Source organism: Talpa europaea (assembly GCF_964194135.1).
Source record: "Talpa europaea genome assembly, chromosome: 10".
In the NCBI taxonomy this organism is placed as follows: Eukaryota; Metazoa; Chordata; class Mammalia; order Eulipotyphla; family Talpidae; genus Talpa; species Talpa europaea.
This window is the reverse complement of record NC_140077.1, coordinates 98,421,059-98,434,338: the sequence shown is the minus strand read 5'-3', so window position 1 is coordinate 98,434,338 and position 13,280 is coordinate 98,421,059. Positions and strand designations below refer to the sequence as shown.

The following is a 13,280-nucleotide window of genomic DNA, read 5'->3' as shown; positions in this document are numbered from 1 at the left end:
GTACTTCGGTCCTTCTGCCTGCTCTGCTCCCTGCTCTGGCTCTGGTGAATTCTCTCACCCTCCTGCACTTCTGACTGTACCCAGTGCTTGTATAAATAAATAAATAAATAAATCTTTGGGAGGGGGGGAGTATTTACATAACAATTAGCTCCCTAGTGAAAGACATTTGACAATTTCTCCCCAACAAAATTGCCACACACAGGTCAAAAGAAAAATTACCAACCAATTTACATCAGATATGACAAAAGGCTAATTATTATAATCAGCACTTCTAAAAATATGTAGGATAAAGTGATAAAGTCTCCTTGAAAAAACTCTGAAAAACAACAGAAACAGAAGAGTTGACTGTTGGAAGTAAAATTATAATTGTGAGTACCCCCTGGGAAGATGGGAACTAGTAAGTGATGGTGGGGGCAGGTGAACACAGCAAACCCCCAGAAGGAGTCTGAGGCAGCTTAGGTAGGATGTGGAGAGGCTGTAATTTTTGTGCTGTTTATCTCTCTTCAGTTTAGGAATGGGCAACGTCATGGCTTCCGGTTGTTGATAAGCATCAGCAAGTAAAAAAAAAAAAAAGAGCTGAAGAACACAGGGGCAGTATGACCCATGTCCTCAGAGACCCCAGTCTCCAGCTGGGCAGCTCTCTTGACTCTCCTTGTTCTCAAATTTTCCAAGGACACAGTCGAGAGTGCATGTCTCAACACTACAACAATCATTTTGCAGCAAGAGAGCTGCAGAACACAACCACTCTAAAAGAAAGTTACCAAAATAAAAGTAAAATTGAACACTAGGCATCTCAGGCATATTTTTGGGAATACACATGCCAGTAATGTAAAACAAGCACAACATATATTCAAACAGTTGGGAAGAATATGATAAAGAAAAGAAAGAAGAAATTACTTTGAAGAACAAGCAAAGATAATGGATGGAGTAATAGCATGATTACACCAGAGAGGTTAGGAATCAGACAATAGCTCACCTTATCATAGTTTTTTTTTTTTTATCATAGTTAGGAAGTGCTGTTTTATTCCAATTTATGTGTTAATGAACTTTTTTACAACCTGGGCCAGTGAAATTCAATGATGGATGATATTTGAGTAATCATTTAAAAAATGTTTATAGAACTTCTCAGGTTTTCTATTCTTAGTTTTGATGGACTATACAAAGAAGTTGCCCATTTTATCTAAATTTAAAATTTTAATGGAACACGTTTGATCATTATATCCTCTATACTTCCACACTCTAAAGAGATAAACAATAACAGACATGAATGAGGGGCTAAGTGGAGCTTTCATTTTGTAAGTGATTTTGCAGGAATATCACTATTTTGTTCTTTAAGAGAAGCCAAATTCTGACTTTCTTGATCTGCTCAATTATTCATATATTTCCTATTTCAATAATTTCAACTCTATTCTAAGTTTCTATTGTTCTTTCTTTATAGTCATGATATTGCTATTTTTACTCTTAGGATCCTCAAAAGGAGAGCCTTGTTGGGCTATGGAACTAAGCACCAGGGCAGATGCACAAATCTGGGTTTAAGCAGATAAACTACAGGCCAGGAGTGTGTGTGTGGGGGGGGGGCAGCAGGGGCAGGGGAATAAGTTAGTGAGTCTATAACAGGGTGGTCCCCAGGAAAGGGGACCCACCCAAGGAAGTGTGGAGCTGAGCAGGGAGAGAAGCAGCTGCGGGGAGACTGAGAAGGAAGGAAGCAGGATGGAGCCAGGAGACCTGGAGGAGGCACATGGAGCCAAGAGACACGTGAAGAAACTACGCTTGCCTTTTGGTCGTGGACTGGGTGACACAGATGTGGGTGAGAGACCGGTGGGGAGGTGACAATGGCGGTTTTTGTCTTGATTTTGATTTTGCTCTTTACCCTCCAGACTTGTCTGTTGTTTCTCACCCTTTTCTGTGGTCCCCACTGGAAGAGACTATATACTTGTGGCAGGTTTTGGGGTCTTGTTCTGGGCCAATCCTGCTTGGGTGGACTTTTACCCAAGAGGAGACGGTACATTTTGGGTGCTTGATTTATAAAGTCTATTCTTTGCCTTTTTTCTGTATTGTTTCCTAATTGTATTAAAGTACATTTTCATCAAAGTCGGCTATGTTTTGTGTTGATGCAGCAGATGGCAGAACCTATCTAGAGCACGCAGGTTTGCAGGGTCTGGGGCGCTCCTCTCCCTGCCCTTTAGCAAGTCGACCTCAAACTTCTGTCTTTCACCCCGCAGGGAACCAAATTTACTCTCTTCCAACCCAAAACTCCGTTCCACCGCCCTGCTAGCAACCAAGGAGGCGGTGGCCCGTTGGAATGGGGCTTAAAAGTCCCAGACGGGCGAAAAAGACCAGGTCTAGGTTCTAGGGGACCGTTTTAGAGAACGTACTCGCCCCTCCCCTTCCGGCTGGGTCCGCCCGGCTTCTCCGGCCCCACGTGTGTCTGGCCCAGGCTGTAGGCGAGCGCCTCTGTGGAACTGACCTGGAATTGCGTGGGTTCGAAGTGCAGCGGTCCCTGCAGGGCTGCGGGAAGTACCATGGTGGGCCCCCTCAAGATCCCCCCGCCCCCCCCCACGTACCCGTTAAGTCTCCTGGCAGGCTGGAGGAAATGGGCGGGCCTGGGAAGCTGAAAGGGGAGACTGGGGACGTGATGGCTTGGGGCGGTGCTGCGCGGGCGGGGTGCGGGGCAAGAGCGGGGTGCGGGCAGGTGGGGGGTGGGAAGCAGCCGCTGCACTGCCGGCTCCCGCCCCAACGTTCCCACAAAAGTTGTGAATAACTTCAGCAGTGTCCCCTTGACGCCCCGGCGCTCCTCTGGACTGGCCCGGCACATCCCTCCGGGACGTCTGCATCTTTGCATTTTTTCGCCTCTGGCGAGCATTCTAAGTGGGAGTCGGGGGAGCTGAGTTCTGCCAGACTCGGGGAGAGGGTGACCCCCCACAGCTGTGCCCGCGTTTGCGGGGTAGGCGGCCTCGATTCTGTGGTCCCCTCGGAGCAATCATCGTCCCTCCACCCCCTTGACCCGCTCCCACCCCAAGTCCTGGCTCTGTGGCCGGCCCCCTTTCTTGGCCTGTGCTCTGAAACTTTTGCTGGTTTCGTTCATTGTAATTAATGTCAGTAATCGTGGCGAGTTGCCTTCTTGTGTTAACTTTGCCGATTTAGTTTCTCTTACCTTGAATCTTTCCTGAAGCTTCATAAATGCATGTCTTTTTCTTACATGAAACTTTAATTTCATGTTACTCCTCCTTAGAAGATCTAAATGGGTTTGCATCTGAAACGAAATTAAACTAGCTAATTCATTTTTGCGCTTTTTAAGCCCAAAACAAAAAGTTGATCCGGTATTGAACCGTATGAATATACTGTTTTCTTTTCCTTCTATGTATTCTCATGATAAGGTTTAATTTATAAAATAGGCACAGTAAGACTAAAATCTTACAGTTACAAAATAGAAGTTCTGTGAAAGCCTCCTTGTTCTCTTATTATCTATTGTAGGTAATATCTGACAGGGGTTGCCCGAGGGCAACTGAAACCATGAGAAGCAAAACCAGGGATAAGGGGGTACTATAACAATAGCAACTATGGATTTATAAATGAGCTGTTATTAATTCTGGTGGCTTTATGGTACCACCCATAACCCCAAGTTATGCCAGGTTTTTTTTTTTTTCTTAGTACTATACTAATTATTTCTTCAGTTTCTACTTAAATGTCTCCTGGGCATCTAAACTAATGTCTAAAAGTGAATTTTTAAAAAAAGATTTATTTATGCATACAAGAGCTGAGGTTTAGGCCAGAGATATGGAGGGTGAGAGGATTCACTAGAGATATAATGGGGAACAGAACAGGCAGATTGAAGGCACACTGCTGAGGGGAGCAGCAGGCAAGAGAGGTCTGCTGGGCCGTGTGGGTTGCTCCCTGGCCGGCCCGGGGATTGAACTAGTGCTGCAGATAGGTTGTGCCTCCCTTGTGCCAAAAGGGAGGCCCATAAAAGTGAATTCTTGATGTCCCTTGTCTCTGTGTACCATTCCTACCTCACTTAGTGATACCTCTGACTGTCAGGTTACTTGTACTATGAACCTGGGAGTCATTCCTTATTCCTCCCCTTTTCCTCACCATATTCAAGTCCTGTCATCCAATTTTTAAAACATTTCAAACTTTGACCTTTTTTTCCCATCTTCACTGTCATCTAAAAATAAGTATTAAGTAGAGACTGCCCTAATCTATTTGGTTCCTAATCTATTTTTTCTCTAACTATAGTAATGCATTTTTTTTAGAGACATAAAATTTTTCTACTGTCCTTTATATAACTTTAAATTTTGGTTAATGTGGATGTGAGCAGAAAATCTGTTTTCCAGATGTTGCTCTTAAAGAGATATGCCTTTGATTTTCTCTTGTTTCTTAGTGCTGGAATTTAAATCTGGTATTAAGCAATCTTGGGCTATTTGGATAAATGTGAGGTCATGGCCTATCTTAGATAACAAAAAGGAAGGAGCCTGGCTCTCCAATGTTTTGGTGGAGCACAGCCTCTAGCTCCTACATTTACATGAAATAACTAAACTTTATCCTTGTTAAGTCATTATTTTGGGGGGCTTCTATTACCAGGAGCCAAACCTAGTTCCTACATAATGTAGGTGGGATAAGATAAACTGAATAGAACTGTAGGAATAAAAAATTCCTAACATGTCTACTTTAGAGGACTGATTGAACTGTGACCTAGTTAACTAGCATATCCTTGAATGGGAAAATTTGTTCTGTTTTGGATGTACTAATTTTGAGATAGCTTTTATTATTCCATCTGTTCCTGATTTCCTGTGAGCCCAACTTGGATTTTACTTGATTCACTGCCCACTCTGTTTCATGTGAAATTTCTACAGTCAAGCTCCCATTAACATCCTATGTTCCTTCTGCCCCCTTAAAGTTCAGTGGTAATATTAATTCCCACTGCGAGTCTCATCTGCCTTGTCTGTACCTGCCATGAGAGTGGAACAGTTCAGTAGTTGGATTTCTAGGCCCCTTGTTTGTCTTTCAGTGGAGTAGTTTTGAATATATCATTTCTGTTGTGACCATGGAAACGAAGACTGTCAGGATTATTTAACTTGTCGGCTTACCTCCTGATTCTTAGTGTAGCACTTCTGGCTCATAGTATATTATTGCCTTAAAAAATTTATTTTTGAAGAAAATTTGATAGAAATCATGTTTGTGTCTGACTACATGTGTCCTATGTTTTCCTACATTTTAGCCTAAAGCACCAAAAGGAAAAATTGTGGGACGGGAGAAAAAGGTCATCCATCCATATAGTAGAAAAGCAGCTCAAATTACGAGAGAGACCCACAAGCAAGAAAAAAAGGAAAAGTAAGTATCTTTTCATTTGTTTTATGCATCGGTGAACGGTCCATTTATGTTTACCCTTAATCAGTATCCCCTTCTCTTCCTTTAATATTTGTAAAGTGTATTCCTTGCACTGAAGGTGAAATAGTGAATAAGAATTGAGCTTTTATAGAGTTCACCTAAACAGACACATAAATTTAAGTAGATTGTGGTGAGTGTAATGAAGAAAAATTAAAGAGTTTTTTGGAAATGGAGAGTAAGAAGAGATTGTTTTGCGTGGAAGGCTTCTGTGAAGTTACATGTGAGCAGAACACTGAAAGATGTGAGGGAGTAAGCTAAGCAGATATATTAGGCACTTTAGCCTATATGTGCAATATGTATGTGGAAAAGGAGATTAAGGAATATAGGTAAGCCAGGCAGCTTAGGGTATCCAGCCTTGATACTCTTCCACAGAACTAAGGATTCTTTGTACCACTTCCTAAGGTAGTTTTTAGGAAGAAAAAGAGGTTGCAAGCTGGGGAGATCAGGGAGGGTATCTGTTAGGGTGCACTGCCTTTGACCAACAGTATACAAAACCAGATCTGCCAGAGTTTGGTAAGGTTGACTCGTATGATAGACTCTGATTAACTGAAGATAGTACAGACAACATGGAGTAAGAGTAAAAAAACTGGTATGGTTTGAAGACTGACATTTCCACCAGCGCACAATTTACAGATAGCAAAAGGCTACTCTCTATCATCGATTTAGCTTTATTTTGTGATTTTTTTTCAGCAAAGCCATATTTTGTTGCTATGTAGTGATATATTTTCTCCTGCCAGTTATGTAACAAAGAACTCCAGATACAAAATAAAAATGATAAAGAAATTAAACACCATGATAAGAAGCTAGGATATGATTTTGAGACTTAATCTTAAATCTTAATTCTTTATCCCAACTGATACCTCTCTAGTTCAAGCCCTCATCGAGTTGATTGAGTTATTGCAATTTGATATTAAACTAGATTCTTTCCTTGAGGCTTATTTGAAAGGAATAAATTCCTTGACCTTGCTATGAAATTTTTTAAAATCAGTTTTGAGTTACAAATACCAAAAATAAAGTTGACATTTCAACATAAGGGGTAGGTTGCTGACCTCCATACATTTGAAAATCCACATAAAATTTTTGACTCCCCCAAAACTAAACTACAGTCATCCCTTGTTATCTGCAAGTTAGTTCAAGACTCCCCCCACCTGCCCCCCAATACCAAAATCTATGGATGCCACCTCCCTTAATTTGCCCTCAGTATCTTTGGTTTCTGCATCTGCAGATTCAACCAACCAATATCTGAGCTTGGTTGAATCCAGGAATTTGGAACTCTGCGATAGAAAAAACTCAGAGTTTAAGTGGACTCACACAGTTCAAACCTGTTAGAGGGTCAACTGTAGATATATATTTAAGTATGCATATACTGAGTTAACAATACATTGGTGTATCCACCAGGGTCAGTATAAGGCATTTTCACCCTCCCAAAAGACTCCCTTGCACATCTTACAGTCACTCTTTAACCCTAGAGTTTCAGGCAACCACTGATTTCTTTTTTGATGTGACCTTTGTCTTTCCTAATATTTCATACAAATGAAATCATACTGTATGTAGTTTTTTGTTTCAGCTTCTTATGCTTAGCATGAATAAAGTTCACAAACATTATGCTATTTCATGTATTAGCTGTCATTCTCTTTCATTACTAATAGTGAGTGTACCTGTATGGTTATGCAGTTTGTTTTTACAGTTACATGTTGATGGTCATTTGGATTGTTTATTTTTGGCTTTTATGAGCTCTGCAATCTAAGGACCCATCTACCTCTTTTTATAAACAAAAACAAAAGAAAGTAGCTATGCCCTTTCCTGTCTCGTCTGCGACTGCTTTCAGGCTTACAGCGGCAAAGTGGAGTAGTTGTGACAGAGACTGACCATGGGGCTCACAATGTCTTAACAATGGTCAATTGAGAAAAAAATTTACCATCCTCTGCTATTGTGAGTAAAGTTGCCCCGAACATTCATGTACAGTGTTTGAGTGGATAAATGTTTTCATTTTTGTTCCTAGACTGGAATTGCCGGGTCATTAAGTAGATGTTTAAATATATAAGAAATGAAGTTTATAAGAATTGCTGGTTAGATGATAGGTGTAATGTTTAAAAACATAAGAAATTGCCTTAAGCTAAAGTGATAATACTCTTAAATATTTTCACCACTACTGTGTTATGTTCACTCCGTATCCTTTTATGGAGTTGCATTATTAACTTTAAAAAAAAAAAAGTTTTAATAGGTGTATCTCAGTATTATTTTAATTTGTACATTTTAATGACTAAATGTTATCTTTTTATGTACTTATTGGTTAGAAAAATCTTAAAGTACTTGCTCAATACTAGGTATTGAGTTGTCTATAGTAAGAGATGTTTATATATTCTGTATGCAAGTCCTCTGTTCATTATTTGCATTGTGAATATTTTCTATTGGGGCTGAAAGATTTTTATAAAAAGGCTTCATTTTACTTTTCCTATTTTCTAGTAGTTTGAAGTGAGGATAAATCTGGTCTGCTTTGTTAGGGCGGTGGCAATAAGTTTTTTGTTCACTGTTATAGCCTTCGTGGCTAGCAAGAAGTGTGGCAAAACTCACTTCAAACATTTCTTCTGAATGAATTAGTATCAAAGAACTCATTTAAGAAAAGTAAACATTTGGGTCTCCAAAGGTGGCCTTTAGTCGTTGAAGAGCCAAAAAGAAAAAAAAGTTTCTAATAGTATTTCATTCTAGTGATTTTAGAAGCATGTTCAGTGTTTCTACATTAACTAAATTAATGTCATATATATATATATATATATATATATATATATATAAGAATCATCTTTGAATTAAAGTTCTTTTGGCAGTTTTTGTTTTGGACAAATTTTTCAAAACTTGCTTTGGAAATTTTCTAAAACATGTACCTTATCTTCCAAGGTTGAAGAATGAAAAAGCATTGCGTCTCAACCTTATTGGTAAGTGAATTTATCTGAAATCTGATTAGAGTACATTGAAGTTCTGCCCTATACCTATTTTTTTAAACTCTCCTAGTAAAAATACTATTTTCATGTAAGTGAATTTCTGTTACCAGACTGATACACAAAAATATTGGTTTAAAAAAAAATCAGACCTTTAAGACAAAATGTTGATTTTTTTTCTAGAAACTGGTCTGCGTTTATCTACCTCTCATTTACCTCTCTGAAGTTTAATTCTTGTTCTCTATTAAAATTATGGAGAAGAGGTCCCTTAGGCCATGAAAAGTTATGGCCATAACTTTTCATGGCCTAAGTGTTTTGGAAACAGCAGTTTTAATATAATGATATGGATACATTCTCCCTCATTCTGTTCACACTCTTTTGTTAAATTTATTATTGGTAAATTTTTGTTGACAAGTTTGAAATTTCAAAAGTGATTATGGGCTACTTTGTCATGCGTAAAATCTAACTGAAAGTAACCATAATGGTGTGATTTACTTCTAAGGAAAAGGTCTGTTAGCTGTTTGATAATAAAATCTTAGCACTCTGTAGTTTCTGGCAGATCTTATATACTTAGTCTAGTTACTAACTTTGAGGCCCTGGACAAGATATTTAACCTTTCCCATCTGTAAATGATAGTAATAGTACAAATTCTTATACATTGCTGGAGTTCTTGATATAGGACCTACTGTTTATTAATTGTCCAGCAAATGCCATCTTCATTATTTTCATTTTTTAAAAACTTAGACAAGTTCTAGCCTTTGCTTTTAAATACTTAGAACTTCATGTTCTATTAAAAGTATTTTCTTTAAAATTTTTGCCTCCTTACTAAATATATACAGAAAAGTATGCCTGCCACCCATCTTTTCCCCAAATTAAAATGTGACAGTTTCTAACAGAATGGTTTAATTAGATTTGAACCCACACAAGACTTTATATTTAACATTGAAATAAATGTTGATACTGTTGAAACACATTTATGTTGAAAGTTACAATGAGTACTTTGCTTACATGATGACTTAGTATTAAACTTATTACAGGTGAAAAACTGCAATGGTTTCAGAATCATCTTGATCCCAAGAAAGGAGGATATTCAAAGAAAGATGCTTGTGAATTAATTGAAAGGTAAACACAGGGCATGTTATGAGCGAAAGGTCAAAGAATTCTCTAACATGGCTCAGTTCTGGCTTAATAGAAGAATCCATGGGCTTTGTCACTGAAAATGCTTTGGATTTATAAATCTAACCTAGTCACCTTAGTACATCTGTAACCTTTCTGGGCCTCAAAATGGTAGTGAATGCAGTCTTGTCATCATGAAAGGCTTCCTGGAGAACTTTCATCAAAACGGACTCTTGGAGGGTAGGAGTAGTTGATTGAAGTAAAGTATTTTTAAGAATCTCTAGGCAGAGAGAATGATATCTAGAAGGCCCAAAGGTGAGAGCAACATATTGCAGTGATCTGCCAGCCATTTAATATGGCCAAGACAACAGGTAAAAGGAGGCAATTGAGAGATGTGCTCCTCACTTGGGCAACTTAATGAAATTTGTATTTACTTTCTGAGATAAGGAACCAGAGATGGAGCTGGGTTTGGTGGGGGATGAGTGGGGTCAGGAATGAGGACAAGTTCAGTTTTGATACGTTCAGGGTGAAGTTCTAGGGCATATCCAAATGGCGACATCCAGGAGGTGATTGAATAAGAGGAGCTGGAGTTTAACAGATGCTTTGAGTTGATTATTGAAATGTTAGAAATGGTTGTTGTCTAAGGAAAGTTTGAGGTCAGAGGATTTGAACTCGAACTGTAAGAATTTATTTATTTATTTTTAATTGAAAAGCTATTTTCTTTGTAAAGATTTATTTATTTATTTATACAAGCACTGGGTACAGTCAGAAGTGTGGGAGGGTGAGAGAATTCACAGAGCCAGAACAGAGAGCAGAGGAGGTAGACCGACAAAGTACACTGCTGAGGGGAGCAGCGGGCGGCAGGAGAGGTCTGCGCGCCATGTGGGACCTCGCCCAGTGGCCAGGGATTGAACCGGTGCTGCAGAGGCTGCGGGCAGCTTCGCAACCCAGCGCTCAACCACTGCGCCACCGGGGAGGCCCTCGAACTGTAAGAATTTAGAGAATTAGTTATAGATTGACTAATTATTTTAAATGAAGTAATATAGGCCAAGTGTACGGAGTAACTCAAATCATTTTCTTATTTTTCAGATACTTAAATCGCTTCAGCAGTGAGCTGGAGCAGATTGAATTACATAACAGCATCAAAGACAGGCAGGGAAGGCGACACTGTTCCCGGGAAACAGTCATCAAGCAGACAATGGAGCGTGAGCGACAACAATATGAAGGATATGGCCTTGGTGTGTTCACTGTGATTTTCTTTTTCTTTCTAAATTACATAGTAATATCAGACTTGTAATTCATTTCAGAAGCTTAATATGGTTGCTTTATTTTCAATTCAGTTGGTTTTCTTCCTTTGCTTCCCTTTCCTTTGTGAATATATGGAATAATTTGGTTTTCCTTTTGTCCCCAATCCATTCCCAGAATTGTCAGTTGTGACAATGACATCATCTCTATTGTGACAGTTTTTCTCTTCCTTCTGGCACATGCCTAACTTGCTTTGTCATAAAGTCATTCCTTGCCCACCAAAGTTTCTTTAAAGCATATACCCTGTTCCTCTTATTGTTGTAATTTTTATAGTACCAGACTGTACTTGTTGCAGTCATCCTTGAGAAACTGGAAATCATCTTTCTTTCTTAGCAATGTAGCATTTCTTACAGTAATCCTTCCATGCCTCAGATAAATTCTTGATCTTTTCAAGGTGAAGTATACACTTGAAAAGATGTTTTCTCCAAGAAGATTTATAGAACAATCTAGAATGTTGTTTTAGGGGATTGATAATAGATTTTACCATGGACTTTTTGCAGTTTCAAAAAAGGACAATTATTAATAGGTTTGGTTTATTTCAGATTCTGTGTCAATTTTTATTTAATAGTATTCTTAAACCAAGCCTTTTATACTTAAAAACTTAAACTTCTCATACAGCATTATGGCAATACTCAAATTTTGTTTTGCTTTTGATCTTTGTCATTTTTCTGAATTCTGTGATAACGAACAAGAAAACTATGAAATGTTATGATTTTGAAGACATTGTTTAATAAATATGAATTATTTTCTTTCCCAGAGATACCAGACATTATAAATTCAAGTAATCTGAAAACCTTCAGGTAAGTTTTTTTTTTAATTTGAAGCTTAATATAAAATGCATGAGAAAGTTTCTTCTCTTTTGAGGCTAGATGAAAATGTTTTTAACTTTTTCTTTTGTCAGTGTAAGACTTTTCCAGTAATAAAACACCTGATAAACACTGAAATGATAGTGATAAGCTTATTTTTCAAATATTTTCATTTCACTATTCATATCCAGTTCATATTTTTTTAAAATAATAGTCAACAGACGGGATGCTTGAGAGCCCTACCCTCAGACTTAACAGCATCTTGTTTTGTACAAGATGGTTAATGGGAAGTAATCACAGAAGAGTTGGTCCAATGCTATTTCCAGAATACTCTTGTGACCAGAAAGACGGAGTAGGAAATTTCTAGTTTTCAAACATGGGTTCTTCTTTAGAAAATGATTCTTAAAAAATTTGTTAAAGTAGTAAATGATTTTTATTAGTAACTTAGGTCTTAACTAGACTGTTGATAGGTCTAAAATTAATTGAAATTAGGTAAATTTAAGCTCATTCTCTATACCCTCGTTTTTATACTTGTATACTTAATATTTATATTCATAAAATATTAGTCTAATAGAGTTGATTGATCATATTTGAGAAGTAGATCACTTTTTAGTTCATGTATATATATTTGTAGTTTAAGTACATGGAGCTGATGGGTTTTTTTATACCTTTTCCCCCTTAATCAGATATATAAACATATTCCTTATTTGTTAAATAATGTATATTCTACCCCTCCCAAAACATGACAGAACAAATTAGCGTAGATTATTAATATTGTTGGTCAGAGTTCAGTTGTCAAAACTATCTTCACATTACTTCTAAAATAATTGAACATAGAAGATTGTCCCAGAAAATGCTGAGGTTGAAAAACAAGTTTTCTATTTTAACCATGAAACTTAACTGCGATTTTGCACTGTGTATAAGAAAAACCTTTCCAACAGTGCATTTTGAAGATTTGCCTTGTATGATATAGTAAATTGTTCCTCCTTCTGAGACTCTTGATACCATGTAGCCTATAAGGAGAGTATGTCGGTAGGGAGAAAAAGATTGGAAGGAGCTTGCTTGTAACATCTGACTAATATTTTCCTGTTTTGCTTTGGAAGTTTTGAATATATGGGAATTGCCATAATTAATGCTATTTAAAATTTATGCTGTTTTAAATATAAAGCATTTATATTATTTCTGTGGAGTACATTTGATTCTACTATTAATTTATAAACTTTCATCTTTCAGAGTTTTGAGTATTGACTTTCTTCTGCCTTTTCACCTCCCTCCCAACCATTTGTTTTTTCTTTTGTCTAGGGAATGGGATTTTGACTTGAAGAAATTGCCAAACATTAAAATGAGAAAAATTTGTGCTAATGATGCAGTTCCCAAGAAATGTAAGAAGAAAACTGTTATTACAGCTGTAGACAAAGATTTAGGGGAATTGGAACTAAAAGATGAATCAAGTGACACAGATGAGGAAATGACTGCAGTTTGAGAACTTCAAGTTACACTTGAATTGATTATGGTAAATAATTGTCTAATACAATGCTGCTATTTAGCTTATTCTCTTATATGTTGAAAATCCCATTTACAAATTCAAAAACTGCTTTTTTTAATTTAAAAATGAATGTTGCTTTTCAAACATGTTTTAATTTTTTTCCTCATTATCACTTAATCTCACTTAGGAACATGGGTGATAACCTGTTTTCTGAAAGGGTCTTACAGGTATTTGAGCAGTGAT

The 13,280-nt window shown here is 37.6% G+C and overlaps 1 protein-coding gene across 1 annotated transcript; it reads left to right on the top strand.

Moving 5' to 3' along the window:
* Positions 1–2,494: 2,494 nt before the first annotated feature.
* On the top strand, positions 2,495–13,034 carry TMA16 (translation machinery associated 16 homolog; the record flags this gene model as incomplete). The annotated part of the gene is made up of 7 exons (XM_084244873.1): positions 2,495–2,525; positions 5,219–5,331; positions 8,284–8,321; positions 9,362–9,446; positions 10,530–10,678; positions 11,503–11,545; positions 12,854–13,034. The coding sequence occupies exons 1-7, from the start codon at positions 2,523–2,525 to the stop codon at positions 13,032–13,034; spliced, it is 612 nt and encodes a 203-aa protein (XP_084100999.1). The 5' UTR covers positions 2,495–2,522.
* Between the last annotated feature and the right edge of the window lie 246 nt (positions 13,035–13,280).